Source organism: Tiliqua scincoides, chromosome 7 (genome assembly GCF_035046505.1).
Source record: "Tiliqua scincoides isolate rTilSci1 chromosome 7, rTilSci1.hap2, whole genome shotgun sequence".
Lineage (NCBI taxonomy): Eukaryota > Metazoa > Chordata > Lepidosauria > Squamata > Scincidae > Tiliqua > Tiliqua scincoides.
The window spans coordinates 67,883,711-67,903,122 of record NC_089827.1 but is presented as its reverse complement, the minus strand read 5'-3'; the positions used below and the strand labels follow the sequence as shown (position 1 = coordinate 67,903,122).

General features: G+C 44.9%; 1 protein-coding gene across 1 annotated transcript; it reads left to right on the top strand.

The window, feature by feature from the left end:
- The first annotated feature begins 373 nt into the window (after window positions 1-373).
- On the top strand, window positions 374-18,856 carry NTS (neurotensin). Its single transcript, XM_066634425.1, has 4 exons — window positions 374-443; window positions 5,246-5,307; window positions 15,707-15,931; window positions 18,710-18,856. The coding sequence occupies exons 1-4, from the start codon at window positions 374-376 to the stop codon at window positions 18,854-18,856; spliced, it is 504 nt and encodes a 167-aa protein (XP_066490522.1).
- The last annotated feature ends 556 nt before the right edge of the window (window positions 18,857-19,412 follow it).

Sequence of the window (19,412 nt, the reverse complement as noted above, 5' to 3'; positions counted from 1 at the left end):
GGTACATGGGTGGGGGGCAGTGTTGGCTTCCTCACCTGGGGTGTTCTTGGGCACCTCTCTCCCTTCTCTCCCCCCCGTCTGCGTCAAGAAGTGTGAACACAATCGGTGAACCGCGTCAGTTTCACTCCGGAGCAGGGGAGGGGGAAGGGGGGGGCGTTTCGGGCAAGGACAGTGGCTGCCTGGCGCTGGTGACATCAGCCCCCCCTGGCTTATATACTCCGGGCAGGGTCTGGCGCTCCCCTTGTGGTCCAGATCCTTCCGAGATCCGCTCCGGGCGCTGGTTGGAGGTGCGCCTGGACAGTCGCTCCGCTCCTGGGCGTCTCCCTCCCGCGGCGTTGTTTGCATGGACTTGGCTCTCTAGAGGGGCACTAGGATGGCACGGCTGAGGCTGCAGATGGTGTGCGGGCTGCTGCTGGCGCTCGCCTCCTGGAGCCTGTGCTCAGGTAAGCGCTCCAGCGTACAGCTTCTGGGTTCGTGACCGGGGCACGGGCGCGGGGCAATCGGCGCTGAGCAGGGCGCGCTGGCAATCAAAGCGGGGGAGGCAGGAATCGCGGCTGGTCCCAGACAGAGTCTTTGTCTAGGGCTGTGGCTGGAGTTCAGGCTTTGGGGTTGGGGGTCGGTTTCGTTGCACAGGACTTTCCTGCCTTGAAATTTGGGGATCCGTCCCTCCCCCCCCCTTCACAAATCGCCTGGCTCCGAAGGGGAGGGGGCCGCCTGCACACCCTGGTGAGGCTCCCTGCAAAACTTAGTGCTTTACACCCCCTCTAGCTACGCCACTGGCGTCCACCCTTGATTGGAGCGACCCCTTGGTTGGTGTCCACCCCTATGGAGTGACCCCTTGATTGGACGACTTTTCTGGCTCTGCTAAACCCGGATCCAGTGAGACAACCTGCTCTCCAGCGACCGGAATCCAGCGACCCCCTCCAATCCAGGATCTGGGGCTGGGCGAACAGCTGGACCGCATCTGCAAACCTATGGAGAGATCCCGATGGATTAGCACTGCAGGGACACCTTCCCGCCCCCCTCACTCCAGTAGTGTAGGTAGAGGGGGGTGCAAAGCACTAAGCAGCGTGCAAGGGACCCCTCCCCAGGTGATCAGATACAATGGAGGACACAATGTCTGTACCTTTAACCACTGTATGGCAGAGGGAATTTGGGCAGGTGCAGCTTAACATGGATGGGCTATAAAAGCTACACCTGCCCAAATTCCCTCTTCTAAACAGTGGTTAAAGGTACAGGCATTGTGTCCTCTGGTCATTCTGTCTCTTCCCCCTCTCTTTGGGGCCCCTTGCATGCTGTGGTGAGGCTCCCTGCAAAACTCAGTGCTTTGCACCCCCTCTAGCTACGCCACTCACTCACTCCCCCTAAATAAAGAGAAGAATAGAACATAACTGAAAATCCCCATACCGGTGACACTGAAATACTACACACTTACCTGGGAGAAAGTCCCATTGGATTCACTGCCTTCCCAGTAGACATGCATAGGGTTTTGCTGAAAGATCCCTGAGATCTCAGCAGTTCTGATGCTCACCTTTGCTCAATACACACATCCAGTCATATCCTCTGTAGAGCACTTCTGAGAGTGAAGGGTTTCACCCCATAGACTTTTGTAAGAATCAGTAGGGTGAGAATGCAGGGCTGTTCTGCTCTAATCCCAATATGCAAGGCTGAAGATCAACAAGGAAGAGAATAGTCTCAGCCTAAAACTTTGGGCAAGATTGACTTGTGGGACGAAAAGTGTGTCTGTCCGATGCTGAAACGCATTCATGGCATTTATTTCAAGCCAAAAGGCTCAGAAATACCCCCCCCCCCAATTGGGACTGAGAAGATAGAGGCTTAAAATAAATGTAGTGGCAAACTATCCTTGGGGGGGGGGGAGGGTGGAATGTTGAGGCTCTTTACTACAAGATTAATTATTGAAAATCAACCTGCCCCTTCAAATTATGTTTAAGAAATTGATTTTCATTTGCCTTAGAACAGTGGTTCCCAAACTGTGGGTCAGGACCCATGGGTGGGTCACAACCTGATTTTTGTTGGGTCACCAAAGGGTGATGGAGAGATCAGATAACTAATTGCCTCAAGCCCTGAGGCTATTGAAAAGTCAGATACTGAGCTGCTCATTACCCTGCAAAGAGCTCAGCTCCTGCAGTTTGCAAGATAGCTGCTAACTGCCTTGCAAGGAGCTGAGCTCCTGCAGTTTGCAAGCATGTGTAAATATAGAAAGATGAAATTTGAGGGTGTTTTACTGGTTATTATGTGGGTCCCGATAGAGTGTTGTTTGAAAAAGTGGGTCCTGGTGCTAAAAGGTTTGGGAACTACTGCCTTAGAACATAATTTTTTCTTAGCTGCAACCTGCGTAGTGCAAAAATAGTCTACAACTCTTATGGCACAGGATTGGGACCCTTAAAGTAAGTTAGATCTAGTTCAAATAGAATGCACACATGGACTAAAGCAGCTTATCACAATCATGAAAATGTTTCATAGAGCAATTTAGAGACAAGTCACAACTCCAGGCATAATTTTGTATCTAGAATTCAAATTTTTTACCAATTTAAATTATTTTAATCCGAAGGTGACAACATGTTATGGACTTGTATTGGGGAGGGGAAGGAGAGCCAACAAACATTGTTCAACAGATGTACAGCTTGAAATATTTGGAGGTGTTAACCATGCAATCCATGGGTAATCAGAACAATTTGGATCAGAGCTTTCACCCCACTGATGTCAGTAGCACAAACTCAACTTAATTCTTCTTTCTTTAAAAGTATATCACAGGGTTGTGCTATTTAAAAGTATGCAAAAGTCAAATGAGAAAGGGAGGGCATTTCAGAAAGGGAGAAATGGGATCTATTTCAAAATGGCAGGGGCTCTTCTCTGTATTGGAATAGCTCTGCTTTTCAGAAGGAAATTAGTTTTGCCATAAAGGTAGTGGTACACTTATCTGAAGATCTGACATTTCAAATCGACAGCTTTGTTGTATCTTGTGCCTGATCACACAATCCAGCCAAAGTTAAGCACTTTTATATTGCATCTATTTCAATGGAAAGTGGAATCACATACCCAAATCTCTCGCACTGAAATAAGTGCAACTTTGAGAAGTGCTTAACTTTGCTGGGTTCATACTTGCTGTGATTCATGGACAAATCTAGGGATGGTTGAACACTCGCCATTGAACTCTTTGCCTTTTTAAAATCATGTAACATATGTAGCAATCCTAAGTATATTCCTGGTCAAGAAGCAAGTCACTGGAATTTGGTACTCCTGAATAAATATGCTTAGAATTTGGGCTTTAAATGAACCTGAATGATGAAAGCCAGATCTTAGGATTATGATTCATCAAAAGTGACATGATAATGCTCTAAGGCTCATGCTTGTGGATTCTGTGAATTGAACAGCATTTTATCCATACAGAATGCAAAGGCAGTTCTTCCTCTTAAGGTGTCATTGAAGATATTATCATGCAGATAGTCTGAGTCTTTTGTACTTATTCTAAATAGACAACAGAATCATTTTTAGATTCTACCTACTCCATGTGCCTCCTTCAGTTCTTCCCAGAATAAAATTTACCCTGTTTTTGCTTGCTCTATGTTTTCAGCATCTTAACACTTTTTTCCCCCCTCCTCTAACACCTCTTCTCATTAGTAATTGTTCTGGTTTAGCAGATTCTCTCTTACAAGCAGGTGCAAACTGGTAGTTTTTGAAAAGGAAAAAAAAAAGCTTTTGTGCCTCTATACAACCTTACCTAAGAGTTTCCAAGTAATCTTAGTTATTGTTTACCAAGTTCTCTGGCTCTCTTAACTGTCTCCTTTAGGCAGTATCCTTTCTATAAAGAACCTTTTTCCTGCTCTAAATTTGCATTGGGGGGGGGAACCTTATTTATTTATTTAAAATATTTCTATTCTGCCTTTTAAAGACAGCCTGATAGTGTGAGCTCAGGAACACAGACAGATATGATAAACAGATTATTCTACTATGGTAAAAGATCACCATGCTATTAATGCTACTAGCTGTTTTCAGTTCCTAGTACTCTTGAAAAATTCCTTATCCATCAAGCATCCATGTATGTTTACATATTTTGGTCATAATTCAGCTGAAGTTAGTCAGAATTTAGTCCTGTTGAAACTAATGGAACAAGTTAAGCTTTAACTAATCTTCACACCATTGTTTTCAATGGAAAATGGATCCCAATTCTGTATATATTTACTCAGAAGCAAGATTTAATTATTACTTACAGTGCAAGCCTATGCTTGTTTACTCAGAAGAAAGTTCTACTATGGTCACACTTACTCTCAGGTGTGTATGGGATTGTAGCCTTACTATCTGTTAGTATGCATATGATTGTAGTCTTACAACAAAATCCTATGCATGTCTACTCAGAAGTAAGTCCCATTATTCAGTGAGGCTTTCTTCCAGGAAGCGATGCATAGGATTGCAGCTTTAGTCACAATCTCAGAGCTCTTTTGGTTCAGAATACAAAAAACTTTCTTCCGCAAGTCAGTGTAGAAATACAATATTTCTTATATACACACACTTCACTCTTCCAGATTGACCTTTCCTTGGGAAATACATGGCAGGACTTACTAATGCATTAACTACTAGGGGTCAGCTACATCAGCAGAAAACCATAAATCTCTTTCCACCTTACTCATAGTAGTTGGTAAAAAAGCAAATTCAGATCTGTGTAAACTCATTGAATATTTTTTGGATAATTCTAGATCTTCACTTAGAAAAAGACACTCATTCACTGGTATCCATTGGCAATTTTTTTTAGACCTACTCCAAACAAAAAAATCAAAATAAAAACTGCACAGCTACCTCTAACACTTTACATGCTGGTCACTTGCAGGAAGGAATTAATGAAACAATTAGCAGAGCAATCTTAACCTTGTTTACTCAGAAGTTCTGCTGTGTTAAATGGATTTTACCCCAATCCATGCACTGGATTGCAATCCAAGTCTCCAAACCCAATCCCACCCAACAAAACCAGTGGGATTCCTCTTGCCCCTTGATGTTGATGATAGTCTTCAAATGTTGCAATTGACCAATACTAGGCCACACTTTCCAAGGGAGACTGAATAAATCAGGGTACATATATTAAACAGCAAAACACTTGCCAAGCATTTATTTTAGCCGGCGCTTAACCCTCAAATCCCTTTAAAGGATATCCCTAAATCTTATATGTTGAAACCCAAATACTAGTGATTTATAATTAAATCGTAAACATGTGTTTCTGATTAACTTGCAGATTCAGAAGAGGAAATGAAAGCCTTAGAAGCAGATTTATTGACCAATATGTATACATCAAAGGTAATGCTTTTTTCACCCCTACCCCTTATAGCTGCAGAATGCATGATTTCTCATTGCAAACATAGATGCTTTAGTACACAACAAGAAGCCACAACTGAAATCTAAATAGCCTGTGCAAGATTTTCCTCATTGTGTGAAATTGTCTTACAGGTGAAAGACAGTTAATACTGGGTGAAGAGTTGATAGGAAATAACTTTTTCTCATCCTAACATTCACTGAACAAGTTGCCTGGAATTATGGGGTGATTAAAATTAGTCAAATTTTGAGTAACATATTTTTCTGTCTGATGAAACCTACATTATCTTCATCATCTAATTATATTAGAACCTTATTAAAAATAATAAGATGTAAAATTGGCACTTTATACCACACTATGTACTGCTGGCTTTGTATATATTACAGTATGTGTTTAGGTCTTACTGAACTGAACAGTATGTGTTTAACGAGCATCAAAGTATCAGAAAAAACCCTACAAAATCAATGAGTTATGTCTCCTTTGTTTTTGGAAACATGGCATCCTTCATATTTTGTCTCAAATATACAGCCTTAGTATCCCACAGGTGACATATCAAAATGGAGAACACATGCTTTGACAGGCAGATAGCCAAAAAAGTTGTACCGAAATGTCTCCTTCATATATGACTCGGGGAATGTAAGCACAGATCTAATACTTTGCTGTCAGAAGATTTATTGCACAGGCTGAAAGAAGAACTCTTGATGCACAGCTGCTCATATTTCTTTTTTGGAAACAAGAAAAACAAAAAGAAAAAGATTAGTTTAATTTAATTTTGGCTACCTAGGTTCAATATTATCATTTTTTGAAGCCATCAACTGAAATTCATATGACCAGCATATATGAACTAGCAAGATCAGTCCAAATATCTCCATAGCTTAGCACTCTGTGTTGTATCTTAAAGTTTTCTCAGCAGGAAGGAAACCTTTGGTTACAACCTGTTATCTCCAACAGCAGCTACCCAGGTGCCCCTGGGCTCAGAACAAAGTGGGGATAGCTATTCCCTGATGTTACATCAACTTACTTTTGGGGGGGGGGGAAATCAATTGATATAAACTGGTTTATATTACAGGGTAAGACTATTCTGCAAAATATTCTGTAGTTTAATAAGATTTTTTGGAGCAGCTATGAAATCTTTTCTCTGTATCCAGGCTATGCTATTTACATTTAACAGTTTGCAGCCTAAGTCCTAAACCTGTTAAATTGGAACAGATGGATTTAAGCCAACGTCCATAGAGCAGACTCAAGGTGAATCTGTAGAGATACCTATAGCTCTCTCTCTCTCTCTCTCTCTCTCTCTCTCTCTCTCTCTCTGCCTTTGTACTTTGCTGACCAACAGAGCAAAGATATACCCTATTATAAATTTTTTAAAATATAGTATCGTGACAATCGGGTGCTTCATTTATGCCACTTTTTGCCAGGAAATTGAGGAAAGTGACCCCCCTGGTCCACCCCCCCTCCAAAAAAAAATGAACAGGTAAAACGAAGGTAATTATAATTAGAAATCTTTTTGAACATATATATTCATTTCCTTTCCATCCAAGGGTGGTAGAGTTCTTCAAAATGCTTTATAATAAGGTGATACTGCTATAGCAATTTTTTCCCATGTGAGTCATGCAGTGGTAAATTCCTTGTATTTTAAGCCATTTTACAACCAATAAAATGTTAGCATGATACCTGAATGATACAAGCAGAAAAAACATTTCAGAGGTACTGCTTAATGTCCAACAGATACATTTGCACCCGCTTCCTATTTCATGGGAAGATCTTTATCTTCTCATTAATTACCTGCAGTATGAAGTTGGCAAGCTCGGTGCAGGACACTTGCAATGCTGGGAAATGGAGATTCTTTCTTACTATTTGGACCTCCCCAGCTGTAAACTAGACTATGCATGTCTCCTTGCAAGTACTTTCCATTGTATTCAAAGGGACTTACTACCATGAAAATGGCTGGGTCCCAAAGGATCTCCTCTATGGAGAACTTGTGCAGGGAAAGCGCCCTACAGGTAGACCACAGCTGCGATACAAGGATATCTGCAAGAGGGATCTGAAGGCCTTAGGATTGGACCTCAACAAATGGGAAACCTTGGCTTCTGAGCGTCCTGCTTGGAGGCAGGCTTTGCAGCATGACCTCTCCCAGTTTGAAGAGACACTTCGCCAACAGACCAAGGGAAGGATGCAAAGAAGGAAGGCCCATAGCCAGGGAGACATACCAGGGACAGACTGCACTTGCTCCCAGTGTGGAAGGGATTGTCATTCCCAAATCGGCCTTTTCAGTCACACTAGATGCTGTTCCAGAACCACCATTCAGAGCGCGATACCATAGCCAACTATACTACCATGAAAGTATGTTTAGGATTGCAACCTTAGGACCTGATCCTGTTGGGCTAGTGCCAGCCCTCCACCAGTCCTGAAAGTCACAAACATGCCGTAAGACACACCTGTGATACTCACCACTGGCTCAACATGGGCACCGGCTCAGCACCAGCCTGCACTGACCCAGCTCTGCTTCACCAGATCCAGACCCCCACATTGGGCCTCCTGGCCTGACATGGGGCTGCTGTATTCCGAACTGGCTGAATAGCCAGTGCAGAGTCGAGTAGCCCCATTGTGGGGCCTGCTCCCTTACCCAGGGGAAGGGCACAAATATCCCCTTCCCCTGAGGAGTTGCTCCCCCTGATGAGTTGCAAGTGTCCATTGGATGCAAGTGCTGCCATTTTGTAGGGCGTACTGGGTGCTGGGCTACTCAGGATTGGGCTGTTACTCCCTGTATCACTGTACTGGCAGTTCAGTATCATCCTGTGGAAGGCCCTGGATTCACTTTTCAGCCAATGAAAATAGGGAGGTGGGGAATCTAATCTGTTGCTCAATGCTAAGAGCACCTGCTTTGCATGTTGAATGTCCCTGTTTCAGTTCCTAGCATCTCCAGGTGGGCTTGGGAAAGACCTCCATTTGGAACCCTGAAGAACCACTGCCTGTAAAGGCAGAGAATGCTGAGCTTGACTCAGCAGAAAGCAGTTAAGCAGTGCAGCAAGGGCAGGGTGGAGGGCAGTTCACCCTCCAGATATCACCAAGTGACACCTGGGGTATCAAATATACCACTGAGCAGCGGGTTGACCTGCCTGCCAGCTGCTCAAAGCCATGGCTACCCATCTTGAGCCTCTGTCTTGATATCCCCTGGTGTAGGCCAGGTCTACCGGCATCTCAAAGCAAAGGGTAGACCTGGCCCCCAATGGGAGGGGGGGGGAATCTTGAGGTGGAGGCCAGGTCTACCTTCCACTTTGAGTAGCCCACCCTGGGTATCCAATACTCTAGCTACACCTCTGAAACAGCTTTGTATATTCCTGTAGGGAAGTTGAGTGTCTTGTATGAAGCTATGCTAGATGGAAGAGTACCCTTTGGGAGTGTCATTGTACATGCTGGGAGGGCCTTCCCCTCAGTTAAACAGGAAAATACTTTAAATAAAAACCCCACACACTCCAAATCAGCAGGGCCAAGGGTTGTGCCTTTGCTGGGTGCTGTCAGGGAAAGGTGGCCATAGAGCTACAGCAGTCTGGTGGGAGCTCTCAGCTGTCCAGGGCTGAGAAGTTGAGAAGATATAGCAGCATGGCACTGATTTCTCTTTAGAACTTGCAGGACTGGACTGGGAAAGGGACTTGGGGCTTGGGTTACAATGAGAAATTTCTCACCCATTTTTGGAGCCGCTTGTTTTCCTTTATGAACAAAACCGAGCAAAACATTTTGTACCAAGGTCTTTACGAAACCGAGGAAGATTAATCAGGGCCCAGAGATGGCCCAAAGGCCATCAGTTGGCACCCTGCTTGTACGATAAAATGTAATTATCACTATTGAGCTACCAAGTGTAAAACTCTCCAATGGCAATTCGATTATGTGCCTGTGATTTGAAGAATTGCATGCGCTTTGCGTCGCTTTGAGGGTGCTTTTTATTTGTTTGTTTTTCTCCTTTTTGAACTCAAAAATGTATAGGATTTGTGCCACGGAGAAAGATGGACCAGGGTTTATGGACAAGAGTAGTACCCAGGAGGAAAGGATTGTTAAGACAGGGACCTTCCAAGTGGATTTCTGCACAAAAAAACTGCATCTTATGCTCTTTATTTATTTAGGTGCAAATAGTAGCTTGGGGGGGGGGTGGTGGTTTTGGACTGGAAAACTAAGTGGGGGGAAGGGGTGAACAGTTCCATCTTCACGCCATGGCCTCCATCTAGCTCCCTCTTCCTAGCTGCTTTTGATGGAAAAAAAAGAACATCAGGAATTCCAAGTGCAGAATTCAGTGATGGTAGGTTGAAGGTATTGCTTTGTTTGACCCACAGAGATGTAGATTTCCAGTACCTTTTAGGATTCTACTTCCTGTTGATGCAGAAGAGGTCTTTTGCCTGTAAGAAATAGATGCATTATCCAGTGGCGTCACTAGGGTTTGTGTCACCTGGTGCAGGAGGCCAGCATGTGACCCTTATGATGGAGACCATGCCCCGGGCGGTGCGTGTGGTGATAAACCATTGCCCCTCCCCCACTGGATTTTTGGTTATGACTTTTGATCGTACAGAGCTGTTTGAATGCAGTTTATTTCATTGCATTCTGCATGAAATTACACACCGACTAATATATAACATGATGGTATCATTTGAAAATATCAGGTTTTTAAAAATTTTGGCCAGCAGTGGTGTCACCCTCCCGTGCATGTCACCCAGCGTCGCCCTCACCCCCCCTTCACCCCCATAGCGACATCACTGGCACTATCAAAGATAAATGCTATAAGGGTAGCTGTAGTTTTTGACTTCAACTTCGAAGCTTAGCCTCCTTTTTTATAAGCTATACAGCAAATACATCGTATCTTGGCTCTGCCTTTTTTCTGCATGTCTGGTTAAGGCATCACCATCTGCTGGGAACGAAAAGGTTCCATAAAGGTTCTCAGTTCTTCTCAGTTTACATCATGCCGTCTGATGTAAAGCCTCTTGAAATGTCTGAAGTGTTCAGAAAGCTTGTCCTGCTCGCATAGCATGTCTGCCATTGGAGAGAAACTGCGGAAATCCATTGCTTTTGCCTTGCCAACCTGAAATCCAACCCAGCAAAAACAGAGATGTCATTAAAGCAGATTCCTCCATATCTCCATATCTCCAAGCAGAAGTCCATATCTCCACTGAAGTTTGATTATAAAGCCATCTGAGATAATTCAACTAGACCAGGGGTGCTCACACTTTTTTGGCTCGAGAGCTACTTTGAAACCCAGCAAGGCCCGGAGATCTACCAGAGTTTGTTTTTTACAATGTTCGCACCATCATAACATATAACATTTATGTGTACAATGTATGTTGGTGTACCTTGAGCCCCACTGAGTATAACAGGACTTACTCCTGAGTAGACATGCCTAGGATTAGGCTGTGAGGCTGCAATCCTAGCCACACTTACCTGGGAGTAAGCCCCATTGAGTACAATGGGCCTTACTCCCGGCGTTTCCTCCCAGAGGCACCTGAAGGGGGGGGTCGGCACGCCGTGATCTACTCATTTTGCCTCGCGATCTACCGGTAGATCGCGATCCACCTATTGAGCACCCCTGAACTAGACAGATGACTAGAGGCTTCTTTTGGACTAATCTTTGTTGAAGAAGGTAGCCAAATGGCTACTGGTAACTAAATCCAAACTTCCACTAGTTTTTTCTTTTTTAGAGACTTGAAAGTGGAATGACAGCGGATGACTTCTCTTCTTGTGCAGGGATTTCTCCTTCCCCCATTGTTGCCTCTAGTCAAGCAGGCTTCGCAGGTTTTTTATATATAATCATACCAATAAACATACTTCCATTCCAGCGACGTGGAGAGGGGGGATTTGCTGCATGGGTAACAGCCTATCCTCCATACCTTCTTTACCCAGGCTTCGCGCACTGGAGAGGACACTCCAACTTCGCCATACGGCGTCGGCACAACACGGGAAGCAGCAGTTTACCGGTTATAAGTCTTTGCTCGATTGGCGTAGAGCATGACGCCAGGGGCTGCTTCCGATGGTGGGAGAGATCATTGCATCTCATTGGGCAGCTACCGCCCGCCTTAAGCTGGGCAGTCCCCAGCCAGTAAGGTGTTGCCTCGCCACGGTCCGTTAACCTCATGGGGTGCGTGGGGTTTAGGGTGAAAACCGACAAGCGGATCGACAACTCTGCACCATGCAACAGAAAGAGACACTTTGCCAACAGTCTGAGGCTAAGAGCAAGGTTCTGCAGGTAGCAATCCCATTACATACCCACCATAATAATAATAAAAATAAATAAAGGGGTTAAAAAAAAACTCTTTGCATGAAAATGGTTCATTTTGCAATGGTCAGCGTTTCATCCAATTGCCATAACATTCTTTGAACTTCCACATCTCTCATTCTTTGAGTTACGTCCCTAACTTTTATCCATATCCGGAATTCCGCTGACCTTCATTAAAAATATAAGTGGATCATGTTAGCTCTGTGGCTGCTTCAGAGCGAATGTTATTAAGGAGTTTTCATACCTTGTAACTTGTAAAAATTTCTTTACTCAGCGTGTGGTTGGTCTGTGGAACTCCTTGCCACAGGATGTGGCGATGGCATCTGGCCTAGATGCCTTTACAAGGGGATTGGACAAGTTTCTGGAGGAAAAATCCATTATGGGTTACAAGCCATGATGTGTATGTGCAACCTCCTGATTTCAGAAATGGGCTATGTCAGATTCAAGGGAGGGTACCAGATGCAGGTCTCTTGTTATCAGGTGTGCTCCCTGGGGCATTTGGTGGGCCGCTGTGAGATACAGGAAGCTGGACTAGATGGGCCTGTGGTTGATCCAGTGGGGCTGTTCTTATGTTCTTATTAAATAGAGACAAACAGGCTGATCCTATCAGGTTGCCATGCTGCAGAACACATGTTCTGCTGGTCCCAGTGACTGAAAAGCAGCCATCAAGCTCTGGATGCCAGAACAAGCTGCTAGCATACCAATGGGAAGCTGTTCCACACAAGGCACCCAGGAGCATGTAAATCTGGTGCAGGGAGTGGAATGGGGCAGGTGGGGAGGCTGAATGGAAAGGATATGTTTGGAGATGGGTGGATCAGGCCTGGGAGGGGGCGGATTTGGTGGCAGCACACAAGCCCGCTTCCTGCTTGGTGAAGCCAAGCCCACTTCCTGGGCCTGATCTGTCTGTATGGATCAACTCAGACTTGCTATAGAGCTGGCACAGGTCCAAGTTGACCTAGCATTCTATCATGAAGAAAGTTCCTAATTATTAAGAAAAAAGACAGTTTTTTTTTTTTTTTTTCATTTCACTAGTGCTTAATTCAATAACACCTAGGTTTGAAATGGCAATAGACATCTTATTCAAATTCTACAACGATGGAGTGGCTCTGTCTGATAATTAAAAAAGACATATCAAAACAAGGTTAATTTGGTACTGGACCTGTGTCTAGCCATGCAGAATAATTTGACAGCTTAATTATTGCCGTAAGGTAATAAACAGATGGGTCCAAGAAGCAAAGACAAAACAACAAAAACAAAAACTTCAAAATGGCAACAGGGACCCTGTCTTCTGAAAGTGGCTTAGGAGTTCAATTTCATAATATTTATTCTAATTAAATAGACTATGTTCAAAGTATTGTCTGCTAACCTCTTTTTTTGCACAGGTTTCCCAGGTGTCCCAATGTGCAGCAAACTCTGATTAAAGTTAGAGCTGCTTTCCTTGATGAGACAAAAAGAAATTGAACCCGGAGGATGGAAACTGGGGGCAAAAACCAGCGGGGTGGGACGATGGTACATCATCATGCCCACCACCTGGTGCATTGCCCCACCCATTGCATGGGAGGAGGTCCATCATAGGGGTGACACGTTGTCCTCCCGCTGTAGGCGACAGAAGCACTAGTGACACCACTGGATTGGCAGCTCATTGTTGGAGCGGGAAGGTCGGTCACATAACATTTAGTACATGAGAATTAGTCCAGCTCTGCCCATTCAGGGCTCTGTAGGAAGTTTCTCTACAAACTATTGACATAAACTCAGACTTCAGATTGGTGTTCTACTGGAATAGGTATCAAATTATGACTGAATTATGAGTAGTCTGGGGGTGACATCAGTAGTTTACTAGGGTCTGGAGGTCTCTAAGTATGATTGGACCTCCCAGGGTGATGAGGATCGTGATCCCAATGTGCTCAGAAGCATCCCATACCTTGGGACAACCCGCAGTCATAAGAACAGCCCCACTGGGTCAGGCCATAGGCCCATCTAGTCCAGCTTTCTGTATCTCACAGTGGCCCACCAAATGCCCCAGGGAGCACACCAGATAACAAGAGACCTCACCCTGGTGCCCTCCCTTGCATCTGGCATTCTGACATAACCCATTTCTAAAATCAGGAGGTTGCGCATACAGAATGACAAGGATGAGACCCAAAGTGCTACAGTGTTCAGGACACAGCCTGCTTAAATCCTGGAACGTCTTTGGCACATGGGAAATGCATTGTCTGTCATGCTGAGAATCCCACGTGTATCCAAAACCATTCCAGGCCTCCAAAGAATCTTCAGATTGAATTATCATACCTGTTGCTCCTTCCTGTATTGGAGGGTCTGCTCTTTAAGCCAGGGGTGCCCAAACCCCGGCCCTGGGGCCACTTGCGGCCCTCGAGGCCTCTCAATGTGGCCCTCAGGGAGCCCCCAGTCTCCAATGAACCTCTGGCCCTCCGGAGATTTGTTGAAGCCCACACTGGCCCAACGTAACTTCTCTCAGCGTGAGGGCGACTGTTTGACCTCTCGTGTGAGCTGTGGGATGAGAGCTCTCTCCACTGCTTGCTCTTTCACGCTTGTGATGCAGCATCAGCAGCAAAGGAAAGGTCAGCCTTGCTTTGTGCAAGGTCTTTTATAGGCCTTGAGCTATTGCAAGACCTTCATTCGGTCATATAAGTTCATCTTTAATATATTCATTCATGTAAACTTATGTAAAGTTATTCAAATTTTAAATGTAAATTGATTCTTTTTTTCCCCCGGCCCCCAACATAGTGTCAGAGAGCTGATGTGGCCCTCCTGCCAAAAACTTTGGACACCCCTGCTTTAAGCCATAGACTTAGTTACTAAAGTCACATGGGCTGCCCAACTCCTGGTCCCTTTAGAAATACTCTCTATTAGTGGTGGTGACAACTGCTCAGAGAGAAACCAGTGGGAAAATCCAGTATTTACCGCCTGGCCAGCACTATGACCCCTCAGAAGCAAAAGGAAGAATGAGGGACAGGCATCTATTTTCCTTTTCAGATCCGACGTTGGGCAAAAAAAAAATGAGCGTGTAAACATATCAGGGTGTAGAGGGTCTGAGCGCAAGGAGCAAGGCCTCTGTATGCAACAAAGTCCTGGATTTGGAAAAGGAGGGTGAGGGTTGGAGGGAGAAGTTCAGTAGAGTGACTTTGGCTGCATTTTTTATGGTGGTGGCCGTTTTGGTGCCCACACTGGTCTGGGACAATTCTACATCCTGGCACGACTATGGGTAAAATAAAAATTACACTACTTGGGAGATGGCTGTGCTTTGAAGCTCCTGCCCAGGTCAACCAGTGGTGGTGAAACAGCAGTTAAATTTGTTTGTAAATTTATAAAAGAAAGGAATTTGTTTTAAATTCTGATAAAAACCCTCAATAAATGTGACCAGAAGTGTGAAAGCAAGCCACAATTTGGTTTCATCTCTCCCATTCAAATCTCCATCTCCTTGTTCTTATAATGTCTGGAGTAGGGACAAATAGTCTACAATAGTCTGTGATTCAAATTGTTCCAAGAACGAATGCACACCCCTAGCTGAGTAGCGTGGAGTATTTCAGAATAGACAGGCAAAATTGGATTAAATCAGTAGTTCCCAAACTGTGAGCCATGGCTCCCTGGGGAGCCATGTCAACCAGCCAGGGGAGCAGTGAAATCCTTGCAGAAACCTGCCACATTATGCAATGTATAGGATTGTAACCCTAATGGGGAACTGCGGCTAATGGCCCACTAGGTCAAGGGAGCAGCCAGTAGAAAAGGTTGGGAACCACTGGGTTAGATTCTGGCTCTTATTTATCATAAGTGGACACCTTTTGGACTCACAAGGCAAAATCCTAACCAGTTCTACTTAGAAGTAAGTCCTATTTTGTTCAATGGGGTTTACTCTCAGGAAAGTGTGGTTAGGATTGTAGCCACAGTTGGTTAACTTTACCTGACCTTGGAAATAAATGTACAAGGTTAGAAGAGAGAGAGAGAGAGAGAGAGAGAGAGAGAGAAAGAGAGAGAGAGAGAGAGAGAGAACACCAGGGGCTCACAATAAATGACCTCACAAGATCACCGTTTCTGTTGTTCAAACAGCATAATGTACTAAAAAAAGATTAAGACAACCCCACACACACTGTGCATTTTGAATCTTTCAGATGAATAAGGCGAAGGTTCCTCAGTGGAAAATGACCCTTCTAAATATTTGTGACCTTATAACCAACATAAGCAATCAAGAAGAGGAGGCAAGCGAGACGGAGGACGAGGAACTCGCGACGAGAAGACAATTTCCCGCTACTCTCGATGGTTTCAGTTTGGAAGCAATGCTGACCCTCTACCAGCTTCAGAAAGTCTGTCACAGCAGAACCTTTCAGCACTGGGAGGTAAAGCCAGAGATAAGGGTCCCTGTGCCTCCTAGTTTTGTGCTGTATTGATCATATTAGTCTGGAACAGGGGTGCCCAAACCCCAGCCCTGGGACCACTTGCGGCCCCTCGAGGCCTCTCAATGTGGTCCTCGGGGAGACCCCAGTCTCCAGTGAGCCTCTGGCCCTCCGGAGATTTGTTGGAGCCCACACTGGCCCGACGCAACTGCTCTCAGCATGAGGGTGACTGCTTGACCTCTCACATGAGCTGTGGGATGAGGGCTCCCTCCACTCCTTGCTGTTTCACATCTGTGATGCAGCAGCGGCAGCAAAGGAAAGGCCAGCCTTGCTTTGTGCAAGGCCTTTTATAGGCCTTGAGCTATTGCAAGACCTTCATTCAATCATACAAGTTCATCTTTAATATATTCATTTATGTAAATCTATGTAAATTTATTCAAATTTTAAATGTAAATTAATTCTTTTTTTTCCCCTGGCCCCTGACACAGTGTCAGAGAGATGATGCAGCCCTCCTACCAAAAACTTTGGACACCCCTGGTCTGGAAGAACATGTTTATTCATGTTAAATCAATTTCCATTCTTTTCCTCTTCATTTGAGTCAGAGGATGGCAATATTGAAGGGGCTGGAAGTTCAATGGTGACTGTGTCATTGGGTCACTGCCAAGCTTCTGGGTTGCTGAGCACCCTGAAGTGGCTGCGTGGAGCTTGGCTTGGGGGGCAAAGCTTCCTGCCCAATTTCCTGCCCACTGGAAATGGCAGAGCAAAGGCAGGTAATTCCACTGTTCCCTATCCAGCATGTGGCAAACGGGTGGGAAGCTTCACCTCCGAAGCTGAGCTCCGCATGGGCCTGATGACTTCGGCTGGTGGGCTGGATCTGGCCTGCAGGCCGTAAGTTGCTGACCCCTGATGTGCCACTAAGCAAGTGCATCGTTTCATTCCCTGGCACCTGAGTAACCGTCACGTCTCGATAATGACGCGGAAAGGGAGAGAAAGTGGGTATTACTTCCAGACAAGCTCCATTTCTAAATTACATAAAGGCGTTGATTCTGTCGTGAAAGCCGCTTGTTCACAACCATCTGATGATCAGTTAAACGGTCCACCCATATGGCTAGCAACCTCAGCAGCTGTTTGCAGGATCGATATATTTAAAAGCATTAAGGAAGCTGCACGTCACTGCTTCCCAGTCACCATTTTAGCCACACCCCATGGCATTTATAAATCAGGCTGCAGGCTCTGGGGCAGGGGCGTCAAACATAAGGCCCGTGGGCCAGATGCACCCCCAGCAAACTCCTTATCTGGTCTCTGTGATAATTGGGCTCTCCCAGCTCCACCCTTTCACTCCCCGAGGCTGCAGAAGAAGTGGCACTGCTGAAAGGGTGACCCACATGGTCACAGGGCTCTCCTCTATCTTGAAAATATAGGTCAGGATTTGCTCATTTTCTCTTCTGTCATTTGCAGCTGATGAGTTTCTATGTGAGAACCAAGTGCTCATCTTTGGCCGTCATCTGCTTAATGACATCACTTCCTGCTGAATGATGGCACTTCTGGCCATCAGAAGGCACCATGAGCAAGCTATTTGGCTTGCTATATGAAATGGAGTTTGACACCCCTGCTCTTGGGCCTCTGAAAGGTTTGATAAGCACTGCTCTACAGAAAAAAAAGTAATTGGTAGCATTGCATCTTTTTTATTAACAAACAAAGGGGACGGCCCCACTGCTGATCAAGTTAGGAAATTGATTTGGTGGTTTGAGGTGCCAAGCCGAGGAATGGACACACAGAATCCTGCAGCTATGCTATTGCTTATTTAAGTTAGCCATTATACATTCATTTACATTGAACAGAGTCAAGTAGTAGGAACGAGATTCAAACTGGGTTTGGATATGGTGTTGTGGCAATGTGGAAGATTTCCCTCGAGGAGATAGTCTGTGGTGTCAGCAGTAGCCTCTCATCTGGACAGGTCTGGGAAGTTTGGAGTAAACACCAGAATTTTGGCTTGTGATGGGTGTGATTCACAACTACATCGTAGTAAGGGACAACAAGGAGCTCGGGGATAAACGTGAGAGAATCACTGCCAGAGGGTGTGGGTGTAGCAGGAGAAAGAAGAGAAGGTAGATTGAGAGCAAAAGGAAGAAGGTTGGAGGGAGGGCAGATGGACAGATGGAGACTGCTGGACAGTGGTGTGTGGTTGCCATGTGCAGGGGTTGCTGAGAGCAAAGGTACTGCCGCTATGGCTGGAGAAACTGCTGATGGGAGAGGGGAGGAAGGAGGACATCTGCAGGTTGAACAGGTGAACTACCTTGGTGGTGGGGTCCAGCGTTGCTTTCCGTAGAACTAGGGCTATGCTGCTATGCTGAAGAAGGGAGACTAAGGGTGCAATCCTAACCCCTTATGTCAGTACTTTCCAGCACTGACATAGCGGTGCCAATGGGACATGTGCTGCATCCTGCAGTTGAGTGTCACTCTCAGAGGTCCCCTCAAAGTAAGGGAATGTTAGTTCCCTTACCTCGGAGCTGCATTGCCCTTATGTCAGTGCTGGAAAGCACTGACCTAAGGGGTTAGGATTGCTCCCTAAGCCTGCAATCCTATCCACACATACCTGGGAGTAAGCCTCATTGACTATAATGGGACTTACTTCTGAGTGGACTCCAGTTTGGGCTCCAGTTAGTCTAAAGTGGGCATAAGATCCCTAAAGAAAGGTTTTGATGGGACGTATGGTCATTGTCCCTGGGCTCCAAATTTCAAGATAACAGTGATTCCTTATGTTCTCCTTCTCGCCCACAGCTACTTCAGCAAGACCTCTACGACCCAGAAAATCTAAGCCAAGACAAAGATCTGATGAAGAGAAAAACTCCTTACATTCTGAAACGACAGCTACATGTGAACAAAGCCAGACGACCATACATACTGAAGAGGAGTTCATATTACTGACGCAGCCATCCAAGTAGTGTTTATTTAGTTGATGAGCCACTGTGCTTTATGGTCACCTTATTTCAACCTAAAATCATATTTGTGTGGAGAATATATTATGGGAAGTGACCAAGATTATAGCATAATTGTGTCTTTTTTGCCACTGTTGTTTCCTGATTGTGATTTTTCCTACTTAAAACTAATTGGACTGATACATTTACTAATAAATCTAGTTTCCAAGCATGACATATTGTACACCATTGAGAATTTTAAAGAACTGGGAACATTATGGCACACAATTGCATCGCACTATACATTTTTCCCCCCAGTGTTTCATATCCAGGTTTATTAAGAATTACTCTTATCAATTAATATGACCCCAAAGGACATTCCTTGATGCATTCTGGAACAGAGTGTCACAGATGATAATGGGCAAATGGCCATGTTCAATATGTTAGTGGTGTGGCTGATGTGTTACTTTCAAGGTCATAAATACTAGGAATCATGCCAGGGATGCAAATATGTCAAGAGATCAAGAAGTGATTTTCATTTTCCATCTTACTTGCATATATATCTA

What these genes read in the sequence shown, in the direction of transcription:
- NTS (XM_066634425.1), top strand. Translation starts at nt 374, where the DNA reads ATGGCACGGCTGAGGCTGCAGATGGTGTGCGGGCTGCTGCTGGCGCTC. An exon ending in CTCCTGGAGCCTGTGCTCAG is followed by an intron (nt 444 to 5,245) that starts GTAAGCGCTCCA and finishes ATTAACTTGCAG; the next exon opens with ATTCAGAAGAGGAAATGAAA. An exon ending in GAACCTTTCAGCACTGGGAG is followed by an intron (nt 15,932 to 18,709) that starts GTAAAGCCAGAG and finishes TCTCGCCCACAG; the next exon opens with CTACTTCAGCAAGACCTCTA.